Raw genomic sequence first — 14409 nt, 5'->3', positions numbered from 1 at the left:
GTAAAGGTTACATTAAAATAAGTTTAATTCGATAGATGTGAGTAAAATACAAACTTGGTAATTATGTATTAAATGATCATAGGTGGATATTGAAGTAAATCAACATGAACTATAAATGTGATATTGATTTTACATGTGATTTTATTCGCTATTTTTACACACATTCTCAGAAAGTCCCAATTTATGATACTTGTTGAGAAAATTCTGAAATTATAAAATTAGAAACATCTCGATAACAAATAAGATAAAGCTCAAAAAAAAACATTTCTGAATAATCCGAGATTCTCTCCATCAATTATTCAGTCTAATACACAACTAAAGATAATGAGCAAATATGAATCATTGTGAGGGTGAAATTTACGCAAAATAACCTATGGTTTAATTTTGAACATATCCCTATAAATTATCTCTTGTTTTTTTTAAAAACAAATCGAGGAAATGATAGAGTATATCGTGATCTTTTCATATTTTAACACGATTAAATTTCTATTTAGTTATTCTAGTTTATATCCACAGACAAGATACAAAAAAAAAAGTATTTAAAACATAATGATATATATCTCATATCAAATTCTCCCCACACAAAATTCACTACTTAAGTTCAATACGATACAAAGAAACGTCTCTTAACTATATAACATAGATATAAATAACAAAATCCTTTTAATTTATTGTTCTTACTCTTAACTAGATTATTTATTAGTACTCCTCCAGCAATGTGGTATTTTTCCACATAAATTATAACATTTAATTTAATGTGGTTGAACTTATTTTTTTGGAGTAAGAACATACATGCTGCAATCATGTGATTCAACACTGGCTGATAGTTGTCCTTTAACTGATCCTTTTGTTGAATGCTGCAATTCAATCCAAATGATAAATTAGGATGTGTCAATTAAATTAAAATTGGGAACTTACACAACATATGATTAATTAATATTGTGTTTTTGTGCAAAGAGTCGTAAAATATATATTGTAGTAAGAGATAACTTGTTTGAATCCTAAAAATGAATTTTTTTTGGATAGAATGCTCCTTTTACCTCCAACTCAAGGCATTTAGTTGGATCATCTTTTTGCCCTTTTTCTCTCACTATATATAAACAACTCATGACCCAAAGGGGACGATACTAACTATCATGAGAATTTAATTTCTTAAAAAAGTTTTGCTACTATTTTTTAAGCTTGATGCTCAATAATAATTTGAGATTCGATCATTATTAACACATAATTACATAAACATATTCTTGAGCTTAATGCTCGAAAATAATAAGGCACTAGCTCAAGGAGCACTAAGATTACAAATACTAGTACTATGTATTTTGACTTAAAATTCCGAATTCGTTTTCGCTATTTTAAAAATTAGACTAGAATTTCTCCTATATAAACTAACAATAGTGATCGAGTAAAGAGTTCAAGGGTAACACTGACCCTTTTAAGGAATGAGTCGTCTCTTTAATATGACTTAGACAACCCTTTTCTCGTAAGATAACTTTTATGATTAAATTAGGCCTAATATTCATTTATTAATAAATCGTAATATCAAATATGAGGAATTTAAAAAATTGAAGTAAAATAAATGAAAGACTTACAGCCCACAAGTCTCTTGCATCAACAACAGTGGAATAATCAAGGCCAATATCAGACCAATAAGCAGTTATATCAGCCTTATATGATCCTCTGTTCCATAGCACAACTGCTACTCTTTTCCCACTCAAAGGCCCTGCCCAAACCTGTTACAAAGTGTATATATTTACTAGTTTTTGTAAATAAATATAAGAGGAATTAATTGGAAATACAAATCAGAATTCAAAATATTTACCTCCAAATCTCCATATTGCTTAACTTTTTTACCTTGAACTCCAAGTTTATCTGATCTCAATGTCAACAAGTAAAAACATGTTATGTTCTTGTCTTCTGCTACGATCTTTTTAGAATACAATCAGAGGTGTTAAATGAACAAATTGAGTTGAACTTGAAAGAAAATAAAAATGATTGATAAAGTGCTCCGTTATTTGATTTCGACAGAGGACATACTTCAAAATTCAAAACACGTTATCTGAAGTATCATATAATTGACATTTGAATAAAAATGACTAAAGTCCTACAAAATGTACATGACTAAAATTTAGGTGAAAATGATCGAAGTCCAACCGTGTTGCTTGAACTTAAGACAGAAATACATGAACTTCACTCACATGTAACTTCAGATATTTTGACTCCTTATGGCTTATGCATGAATGAGTATATGTGCAACTTTGAGATGAGTTAAATGGGGCAGCTAAAAAAGAACTAGATTAGGTCATTAACCCACTCAAATTTAAACCAATCATATTTTCATATGTTAATTTTAGCAGACAGAACCAAAAAAAAAAAAGGCAGAATCTTTTACCTTGATTAACTGCAATGACCTCTGGATTACTTAGAATGTCATGGGCAGTATTATCCATTGATCTTAAATCACAACCTATAATTAAAGGTGCCTATACAAAACAAATATATCAATAACAATATTAAATTCTTTTTTTTTCAAATAGAATTTACTATATTTAAAATTCTAATTATAATAATTAGAACGAACCTTTACTAATGCCCAAATACTGAAATGAGAACGATATTCTCCAAAACTCATTCCTCCATTTCCAACTTCTAACATATCTGGATCTGAAATAACAAATTAAAACCATGTAATTAAAAATCACTTCAATTTAAGTTAAAAAGAAATTTAATTTTAGTTTTTTTAAAAATAATTAGTAAAAAATAAAATACACAAAATTTTGATGATTAATTTATACCATTCCAGCCACCTGGACCAGCATAAGATGCCCACTGATCATTCAAATCAGCCCGAGAAGTCATACTGCAACGCGAAACACACTAACTATCACTATTTTATTAATTGTCATAACGTTTAGAGTAGAATTATTTAAAACTCTAAAGAGTAAATATAATAAAAATATGAATATTTATAAGTGAAGATTAAAAAAAAAAAACGTACAAGTTAATGTCTTTAATCTGATTTGTTAAAAAATGGGAAGAAGAATTTACGAAAACAAATAAAATTTTCTTTATAAGGTAGAAATATAGTCTCTAGTAGTTGTGAATAATTGAATAACACTTTTAAGTTATTTATTTTTATAATTTCTATATTTTACCTGTTCCAATCATCAGTAATATCTCCAGTAGTTCTCCAACTATTTCCAACAGAGGAAGCCCACGTGGCAGGATTATCATCTCCCCTGAAATTGACAAAATAACATGAAATTTTTGTTTAAAATATCGAATTAATGTAAGCGAATTAAATTTTTAAAAATTAATTAATTTAATTTTTTTAAAAAGACAATATGACAAATAAAAACAGACAGATTGAGTAGCAATTCGCGTAAAGATACCATTCAAGAAAATGCACTCACCATTCACACATGGAATAAAATATAGCCCTTCCAGAGTTTTGTAAAGCATTGCTCATTATGGGATACCTGTTCCATTTAAGGAAACAAATATTGTTAATTATGGACATTTTAATATATCTATATTCTTGTTGAGAAAGGAAGAAACAACCAAAATTTATTCCCATGGTGTTTACATCGTATCATTATAATCTTTCAACTCATTTGTTACTTAATCAGAATAGAATATTATTGATTTGATATAAATATCGAGTGAATATAAATTATTTTTTGAGAGGCAAGTATAGTATGTTCGTACCTTTCTCTTGGACTTCGATCCTCATTGTTACAATTATCATACTTCAAGTAATCAACACCCTAAGAAATATAACGCAAGTTAACTATTGATGATTAAATGCAAAACTAAAAATAATAAACTCAAAAATATAATCTCCATGATTAAGTATTGCTTCTTTTTTTTAAAAAAAAATAATGTGTGTATAATGTAGGCAAAGCAAACACAATAATACCCAGGAAGCAAAAGTTTTTGCGTCTTGTTCTTCGTGTCCTAATGAACCTGGCATTTGTTTACTACACGTCTGAGTCCTGCATTAAAAAAAATAAAAATGGTTAGTTTTAATAAAAATTATGACTAAAAATGTGACTAATAAAAAATGTTATTAGTAATTTTTTACCCAGCATCAGAATAAACTCCAAGTTTTAATCCTTTGCTGTGAACATAATCTGCTAGTGCTTTAATTCCAGAAGGAAAAGTTGAACCTTTAGCAACCATATTTCCCTGTTAAAATGTATGATAATTTGTTTTACGATCAAATATTTATACATAATAATAAACATTTTTATATATATGATATATTATTTGAACAAAAGCTATTAAGACGACTCGTAGAATACCTGCGAGTCTCTATTGGCTTCGGCCCAACAGTCATCTGAAGGAATAATATACGATAAATGATTTAGTAATAAAATTGAAAAGGTCATTTACTATTTTACTACATGACAATCACTATTACTAAAAAATATTTGTTGATACATATATTATTCTATTAAAAGTGGAGTAATATTTATTAAATCTTTTAATAAAATAAGTTTATACATTTTAATATAATATTTTACCTATATTGATGTACTCATATCCAAGAGAAGCAAGTCCAGTATGTACCATTGCATCAGCTGCCACATGAAAAAAGCAAAAAGAGAAAAAAAAGTGACAACTGTTGTGCAGCTAGCAAATGAAATGTTATTATATGGTTACATGTATGTATTATTTAATTACACTTCTCTTTTCCATTTCAAAGTAGAAAATAATTTTGCTGACCTGTCCCCTTTATTATGTTCTCATCTATATTGCAACCAAAATGATTCCAGCTGCTCCATCTGTACTTTTAAAGTTTGAAAATTATTTCAAAATATTTTTTATAAAAATATAATTATATAATTTAATTCAGATATATTGATAAAAAATTAACAAGGGAAATAGAATTTTCATATTCAAATGGGTGTTCACTACCTTTTGACTTTGTGAGCATTATTAACGGTAAAAAGTTACTTAAAAAATGTTACTGTTATATTTAAACGTCTTTGTTGTTATTCTACTGTCGTGCTTACTGGTTAGAACAGATGCATCTACTACCAGTAATTTATTACTCTCTCTGTTTTATTTTATATGACATTTTTCGTTTTTTGAAAGTCAAATAATTTTAACTTTAAATGGACATTTGCGCATGAAATTTTTAATTTTTTTAAAATAAAATTTATATATTAGTAAACGACGTAAAAAGTACCATAAATCACAATAATTGTTAATTCAAATATTAAACGAATTTATAAAAAATTTACGATCAAATATAAATTTATTTGGAACTCGAAATATAAAAAGTATACGTAAAAATGGATCGGAGGGAGTATGACATTTCAGTTTGAATCATTTATTTATTTTTAGAAGTGTAAAATGGGTAAGTTGACGTCCTCTTTGGAACGCATTTCTTATGAGAAATAGATGGAGTTGTTGGGGTCCACATAGATGAAAAATCGAAGAAAATTATGTGCTGACTGATAATTATTAATTTTTTTTACTAATTAATAAACCACTGAAAAGTTTGAAGTGTTTTTTGTTTTCTTGCTCGTAAAACATTTTTGAATTTATAGACCTTAGTTAATCATTTTATTGGTACAACAAACATGTAGACAACTTGACAAGTTCACGAGCTTTTATTATGACTCCCACCTACATAGCATTCCTTTGTGGTTTCTCTTTCATTATAACAATGAGGGGTCATCAGTGTACTAAAAAAAATAATATATGTATTAGTTTTACGTGTTAGTAGTATATTGTTTGATATATTATTTTTCAATATTTATATTAAAGTTTGTATAACTAATATCCGTAGTATTAGCAATAAAAAAAATTTAATACATGATTAAACACGTAATCGTCACCTCTTCACTATATTGGTGATTGTTATTTTTAAAACACAAAACCAAACACTGCACTATAGAAACAATTTAATATATTATTTAATATAAGCATTAGCATAATCCTAATAATATACTAACATATCATATTTAATATTATTCTTATATATCCAGTCTTACTAAGACATCATATTCAGACAATCAGCAATGTCTTGAGCAAATAAGTTTTGTGCACCGACAGTATATATTGTTAAACAAAATCTTACCCCATTTGCGGAGTTTGGCCAAGGCCATTGCCTAAGAGGTTTCTCCGGTTGAATTCATTTACACTTACATTTGAATTAACGATGAGATTTCTTGGCTGCAGACGAGCATATATCGTAGCCAGAGACAAACACAAGCAGCACCACAACAGAAGTGGTGAAGTTGATGACATCCTTCTACGGTTTTTTCCGATAGGCTTTAGAGCTTTGGCTACGAACAATATTTTAATGTTCAAGAGAGCCCCTTTTAAGTGAAAGGGGAAGCAAAAAACTTTGGGGTTTTAATATGTGAATGAGAACCTACCTATTTATATTGTTTATATTAATGCTATGTGGGCAGTCGGTAGATGGAAAATTTTATATTAATATATATAAATATAAATATAGTATTATTTATTATAAAATAAAATTTTAAATTCTCAATTCGTGTCATGATCAGGCATGTTGGGCTGATGAGGAAAAGTTGTTACTGCTTGAGGTGGACAAGTAAATTAAATCTGGCTAGGCAGATTTTTCTATTTATAGAGATATATATGTCATGACAAGTTACACTCTAGTTTGTGGTGGTGGTGCCACAATGCAATGTATTCCTCATCAATCATTGACTTCTGGCACTATTCCTCCAAACTAGCGGTAGAGCTGAATTTAATAATTTTAATTTTGAATTTAGCAAAATGTTTATTAATATTAAATATATATAAATTATTAATTGAAAATTTTAATAGCTTAAAATAATTAAAGTTTTAAATTTAAAAATTTTAAACTCCCAACTCATCATATCTTTTTAACTCTCAGGATTTCGAGAAAATTGTTACAGGTAGTTTCTATTATGTCAGCATTTTACGCTCTTACTATATATCTATTCTTGATCTGACAAAATTTTAAATGTTATTTACTACTATAGTTATCTATGACATTTGCTCTTACCAAAATGGTGGACCAACATTACTTTTGTAACCGTCTTGCTGAATATGAAGTCCAACGAATTTTTTTATCAAGTTAAGATAATGTATTTAATGAAATGGTGAATGCAACATATATGCTCCATTATATTTGCCAAATCACAATCTAGATAAGATCGAAATTCTTGTTACGCATTGTATTTTTTTTTAGTATGTAAATTGGATGTCACTATCTTGATATATTACCACAAATTCTCAACAAATCAAAATTCGTTTTTCAACTAGTCAAGGACGATAGCAACTTAGAACAGACAATTATTAACTTATTTTAGGGGGTGTATTTGATTCCTTGGAAATAATTGCAAAGATTTCATCATGCATCTTCTTACTCGATCAAAATTCAGAAACAAAGTCACGATTTTAACTCTATAAATTTTAAATTTTATAAAATTAGAATTTTAAGTGATAGAAACCAGACTCTTCTAAATTTAATATTTATATATATTTAATGAATTCATCTACATAAATATTACTGTTTTAAAAGGCGGGGCGTTTTACTTATTATAGGGTGAAGCGTAAGCCTCCAGACATGAGGTGTAAGTCACTGTGGATCTTTTAATTTACAAAATTATAAAAAATACATCGAAGTTTGAAATAATTACAAACATGATTCATGGAACTCATAGAAAATAAAACTTCTAACATGATTATACAAGTATAAATAATCTAATATATTAACTTTTCAATAGTAAAAGAATCATTATTTCTAAAAATATATATTTTTAACGTACTATACAATTCACCTAATAATCAATAAAACTTCTAGTATTATAATAAAAACATCACTCCATTATATTTGTAAAAATAACAACCTAGGTAGGATTGAAATTCTTGTCACGCATTGTATTTATTTTGGTACGTAAATTGGATGTCACATCTTGATATATACATAATCCATCCAATATTACCACAATTCTCAACAAATCAAAATTCGTTTTTTAAAAAAAAATAATTATCAAGAACGATAGCGACTTAGAACAGACCATTATTAACTATTTTAGTGGGTGTATTTGATTCCTTGGAAGTGGTAAAGATATCATAATCTTACTTAAATGTGAAATTAAAATTTTAACTTTATGTATTTTATAATTACCATTTTAAATGATAATAACTAATCTTAAATTTAATATATATATATTTAATGAATTTATTAACATGATATTTATCGAATATATTAACATAAATAACTCACATGCAGACCACTACCTCTGTCACTGGATTCTTACTATTGGGAGAAATGTAAAATAGTAAAAATCAAAGTATGTATATTATAAGTATAAAAATAAGACCAGTGTGGAGCTTCAGATTGAAGCACGAGAGTGTCGGCATTGTTTTGTTTTGTTTAAGGGACAGTAAGGCACTGCTCATGATGCCTCATGTGAACTCTAAATATACATATTTAAATGTAGTCTTCAATATTGTTACGCCTAGAATTATTCATTTGTCCTTTGCATTATCGTATATGTCATGCCATTATTTGTATACATACGAGTCTACGTATTATATTTGTATATCTTCTCATGTGACCTCCTTCTACAATGAAAGGTATATGGAAAGAAATGTTTTATGAGTTCAGACTTACTATTTATTGCAATTTTAGTGAATAAAAGCACATAAATTTATGTTTTTACGTCAAAAGAGTTCTCTGTATTGAGATGAACACGCAACTGAACGCAGATAGATAATCGAGTTCTGTCTTAAGATGAACACGCAACTGAACGCAGATAGATGTGTACGAACTCTCATCCTAATCCCCAGCTATTCCTCTTCGGTTATCCTTTTTTTACTTTTTTCCAATATTATGTTTTGTTGTTGTTGTGACGTTACACATACTGGAATTTATCATTTCTTTTCACATGAGCAAAACAATATCACCCTGTTGTGCATCATTGTCTCCCACCTTGAAGAGCTATAGGCCCATTGGACTGTGCAATACCAAAATATAAATTGGTCCATCCTCCTTTATATCATTGGGCCTAGTCCAGTTTCCTTTCAAATAGAAGAGCCTTATACAATGTCATCATTGTCCAAGAATACGTATCCCACTTTGGAAAATCTCACCATGAAAGGGAAATTTAGCTAACTAGTAAAAAAAAGGGAAAATTACATGGGATGACAAACATTCCTAAGTAATTATATAATAAGGGTATAGTTTAATTTATTTACTTTCTATAATTATAGTTTTTTTTTTGCTATAATTAATGGGGTCCACCACCTATTCCTAAACCAATAGTATAAAAACTTTTTTTTTTAATTTTGTATATAATTTTACACAAAACAATATTATCTCTCCTATTCATATTCCACCTTTTTCTCCTACAATTAATACTTCTATCCGATTTGAATTTCAAATTGTCAAAAATTCAATTCCTCCCTCCCGAAGTTGAATTCAATTTTCGCAGGTACTCCAAAATTTTAGTCGTTTTCCTTTTTTTTTTCTTATTCAATAATTTTATATGTATTGTGTTTCTATATCTTTTCATATTTTTTTGGTGAAATAATCGATTGGTTGTTCTTATTAGATCACAAATTATTCACAGAATGAATGAATCATCTTCATCTATGAGGATTACCAGAGGTATTCCATTGCATGTCAATTTTGTTGACAATTTGTCCTCGTTTTCAATGGGTTTAACTCAAAATTTTGGGGTTGATGTAGGGTCTATGGTAAAATCCAAACAATGTCAACATGAACAAACAATGGAAGAATTGAGATCAAAGAAAAAAATATGACCCTATGACAATTCAAGAAGTTCTTAACAATGCCAAAGCTAGAGGCATTAAAATTGTACAAGGAGGAAGAAAGAGGAAAGCAGTAAACATTGATTCAGAGGAGAATGCATCTGATATTGACGGATCTGAAGAACATCAAAATCATGAGGTAATGGCTTAAAACACAACTTTAGATACAATTTTTTTGTTACTTAGGTGTCAATATACAAAAAATTATTTGTTTTAGTAAATTTTATATTCACGTAATTGTATATAGTATATTAAATGTTTAGTACACACATGTTTTACTTATTTATAGGGAAAATTTGTATATTCCTTTAGATATTGTATGTGTCTGTAGATTTGATTATTTTGTATATACTTTAAGTTATGTATAATGAATAATATACTAAGTTTTAATAGTGGTAGTAGTGGATTGTATATTAAAGGCTCCATATTTATTTTTGTTTTTGTATACATATACAAAACGTAATTGTATTTAGTTATAGAGATGGGAAAATTTCATGTAAGATTATAATTTGTATATTTTAGTAGTTATATACAAATTATTAAAGTTAGTATATATTAAGTTTATATATTATTGTAGTATATACAAAGTCATTTAGACAGTTGTATATAATGCCATGTTTAACTACCATATTCATGTACACATATTAATATACAAAAAAGGTAAGTTTGTATATGTATACAAAAGAAACGCAATTACAAATGTTTCTTTCTAATATACAAATACTACATCAAAAAAAGTATATGGTATCATATGAATTTTCTTCTTTAAAAATTTTTATATGTTTGAAATCAGTTTTCAAAAGCAAAACACTTACGTTATGGCTATATACAATTATCACCAACGAAAAGTATATAATTGTATCCTACGAAAAGTATATAATTGTATCTTATCAACAAAAAGTATATAATTGTATCCTACGAAATTTCTTCTTAAAGAATTTATATATTTTTGAAATCAGTTTTCAAAAGAAAAACACTTACGATATGGCTATATACAATTATCACCACAATAACGAACGCACATACATCAAAATTTGTAAATTCAATAGAACATTGTATAAATATTGCAATAATAAACATGAATTTTCATCCAATGAATGATTACCTGTATTCAATTATAAAGAAAAACAAAAAAAATCGATGAACTGCTGTTTCATAAATAGCAGAAACAAGTTTATCTTGTGTTTCAATTGCTGTATACTTCTTATTTTTATTGAAAAAAAAAAGAATTTGAACGTTTACCTTAAATTATGGACATTTACCTTAAATTATGGCATTATCTAAATTTATTGTTAGCATATTTAACGCTTCAGTTTTAAACCAATTTTTATAAAAAAAAAATTGTATAAATAAAAAACAAAAGAAACCTTATATACAAAATTAAAGATACCTAAAATAACTAAACTATACCTATAAAATGTAATTAGGTAAACTATACCCATATAATGTTATTTAATCAATTAAGTTTGCCATATATGAAATTTTCCCTATAAAAAAATCAACTTATTTAGTGATAATATTCATACTTTAATAATATTAGTAGACATGTCAAAAATGTCATTATTTTAAAAATAAATAATTATTCTGATATTATTAATATTTTTTCTCTCATTATTTACACCATTTTTTTCTCTCTCATAGATTACACATTTTCTATATGTATGTAATTGGATAGATATTAATATCATTTTAATTTCTCTCTCTTTTCTTAAGCTTATCAATTTCTCTCTCTTACTTTCTTCCTAATTAAATCCCCAGATTTTTTTCTTTTTTCTTACTCTTCTTTTCAATTTCTTTCTTTAACATTCTTCCAGATCAATTCTACATATTTTCGATTCAATATATTAATATTTTCTATTATTCTCATTTAATTTCGTTGCAAGATTTGATTTGAAGATTAACATTGATTTGGGTATTATGTTTTTCAGATTCCTTATTTATTTACTTACTGATTTTAGTGTTTTTTTTTAATTTTTTTTTGTTTTGTTGTTGTTCTTAAAACATTTTTTAGGGTTCGAGACTACATAATTCTATCTTCAATGGACGTTTATAAGAGAATTACTAGAGGTATTGGACAAAATAATCAAAGTTCTTTCGATTTTCCATCATTTAATTTTTTTTTCACTCAAGAATTAAACAATAATGTAGGTTCCGCTTCTAAATCTAAGGAGGATATACGACGGAGAAAAATGTCTGAATCCGTCGATGTGCAAAATCCCACACAAATTCCTAACCATGAAGTTGAAGAAGACCAATTTGTTGGAGAAGAGATATTTTTTTTGCATGTTCTGTGTCTTGAATGTTTAGTTTAATTTGTTTAGTAATTTGTAAGATTCAAAAAAATTCATGTTACAATGCATTTGGAAGTGTATATGGAATTTTTATTATGTTATAGTTAGTATTTATTTTTGTATTTCATATATTTATTGCATTTTGTGTTCTGTTTTTTTTTTTTTGGTTAGTTATGTCAATGTAACACATAATATGAGTTTGATTGTGTATATTTCATAGTTTTAATATTTTTTGTATTCATAGATTTGAAAGTGTATATTGAATTTTGTTATTGTTTTAGTCGGTATGTATTTTTGTATTTCATTGTTTTATTGTATTTTGTTTCCATAGATTTGAAATTGTATTTCATATATTTAATTAATTTTGTATTCTGTTTTTTTTTTTGTGATAGTTATGTCAATGTACCACATTTAGTATTTATTTTCGTATTTCATAGTTTTATTGTTTTTTGTATTCATAAATTTGCAAGTATATATTGAATTTTGATAGTGTTTTAATCAACATGCATTTTTACAATTAATAGTTGTATTCATTCAAAAATTATATTGCATTGTTTCTGAATTTGATATTTTTTTCTATTTTGTATTTATTCTAAAGGTATGTCAACTAGTTATGTATTTTATTTAAGAATGAGTACACCAAATATTCAATTATTTCTTTTCAATTTTATATTTCATTCACTTTTTCATCATACTAATTTTTTGTATATTATATATTATTATACAAAATTCTAAATAAAAACTAGAATAAATAGAAATATAAATAAAATACATATTGAAATGAATACATACAAGATTTTTGAAGAAAAAAATAACTATATAGGGAAAAAAATATATGAATACAAATATATTTCTTAAATGACTATATAGATACATTTGCATACCTATTGGAATGAATACAACAAATAAAAAACTATAATAAATATAAATAGAATATATTGTGGAATGAATATAATTTTAAAAAAGTAAAAATTCTGGAAAAAAAAAGAACAAAGTTTAAATTTTATTTGAGAATGTAACTGATGAGAAAATTACGTGATCCTTACCTTTTCTTGAAATATTCTCTCTGTTAAATAAAAACAAATAATAAAAACATAATTAAGATATATAACAAACTAAAATTTGACATTTTTACTAAGTATTGAAAGTGTTGCTAATAAGGCCCTCTTGAATGTTAAAATATTGACATTTTGAATGTTTTCTCAAAATGAAAGGCCTTAAGTCCAATATCGACCTAGAAAAGGCCTTCGATAGATTGATGTGGTCCTACATCAGGGAGACTCTAAACTACTTTAATTTCCCCCCAAAACTTTCCAAGCTAATCCTGTTCTGCATCACTATTAGCTCTATATCTATACTTGTCAATGGAAAGAGAACACCCAACTTCAAGCCTTTAAGAGTGCATTAGACAGGGTGACCCATGTCTCAATCAATAAGGTTTAGAGGGGGGGAATAACAGAGTAAAAAAGGAAAATACATCTCCTCAACCGGGACACCATCACAAATAGTAAGAATATGGGTGGCCTAGGAATGCAAAAGAGTGAGATCAGGAGCAGGGCCTTCCTGTCAAGCCTAACATGGAGGTTAACCCAGAATCCTAACAGACTTTGGAGCAAGGTGTTAAGTAGTAAATACTACAAACAAGATACAAATTCCAGTACAAACAAGATACAAATTCCAGCACAAGAGTAGTCTCCAGAACTTGGAAGAACATCCAAAGTGGCTGGAAAGACATAGCCAAAGCAACAAAATGGATTGTTCATAAAGGAAACAAGGTGAACTTCTTCACTGATAGCTGGGCCTGGCTTCCACACCAAGACCCACTGCGCAGCATCATTCAGGGATCAATGATCCTGGAGAAAGGAAAGTTTCCAAAGTCTACAACCAAGGAAACTGGGACCTACAAAAAATTTCCTTTGAAATACCGAAAAACATCAACAACATGATTGAGGATTATGTATTCCCACAAGAAGTTTGGGGCCTGAGGAATGATGAACTCTTCCCAACGAGCTCAGCATACATACTCATCAAAGAGGAGAGCCTCGTGAGCCGAATGAGAAGTTCAAATGGATCTGGAGAGCCAATACGCCTAATAAAATCAAGACCTTTCTCTGGCTCTTGTACCACTGTAGGAATGAATGTAAATACAAAGTGACACTTCTGTGTTCACCCAAAGGAAGACGTCTTCCTCCAATGCATAAACTCTCGCAATTTCTGGAACACAGTACAAGCGAGTGGCCGAAATCAAGGAACACCATTGATAAGGATAATTGGATTGATTAACGGAACAAGCAAGTTCAACCAAAGGATCGACTAGCAGACCCTCATA

At 27.8% G+C, this 14409-nt stretch overlaps 1 protein-coding gene across 1 annotated transcript; it reads right to left on the bottom strand.

Annotated features, from left to right (window-relative positions):
• Window positions 1-538: 538 nt before the first annotated feature.
• LOC107012552 (alpha-galactosidase-like) lies at window positions 539-6468 on the bottom strand. The gene is made up of 15 exons (XM_015212423.2): window positions 6089-6468; window positions 4726-4784; window positions 4524-4580; window positions 4302-4336; window positions 4082-4185; window positions 3917-3992; window positions 3706-3764; window positions 3411-3476; window positions 3153-3236; window positions 2793-2857; window positions 2579-2661; window positions 2390-2480; window positions 1820-1869; window positions 1590-1730; window positions 539-857 (listed from the first exon to the last, which is right to left on the bottom strand). The coding sequence occupies exons 1-15, from the start codon at window positions 6256-6258 to the stop codon at window positions 768-770; spliced, it is 1230 nt and encodes a 409-aa protein (XP_015067909.1). The 5' UTR covers window positions 6259-6468; the 3' UTR covers window positions 539-767.
• Between the last annotated feature and the right edge of the window lie 7941 nt (window positions 6469-14409).

This window comes from Solanum pennellii, chromosome 3 (assembly GCF_001406875.1).
Source record: "Solanum pennellii chromosome 3, SPENNV200".
Taxonomy (NCBI): Eukaryota; Viridiplantae; Streptophyta; class Magnoliopsida; order Solanales; family Solanaceae; genus Solanum; species Solanum pennellii.
This window is presented reverse-complemented; position numbering and strand designations above follow the sequence as displayed.

Bases quoted from the DNA above. Each gene is read 5' to 3' on its own strand.
- LOC107012552 (XM_015212423.2), bottom strand. From the start codon at position 6,258: ATGTCATCAACTTCACCACTTCTGTTGTGGTGCTGCTTGTGTTTGTCT. The intron at 2,481-2,578 runs GTTCGTTCTAAT...TGTTTTGTATAG, and splicing joins GTATTTGGGCATTAGTAAAG to GCACCTTTAATTATAGGTTG. The intron at 1,870-2,389 runs GTAAAAGATTCT...CATTGAGATCAG, and splicing joins GGTCATTGCAGTTAATCAAG to ATAAACTTGGAGTTCAAGGT.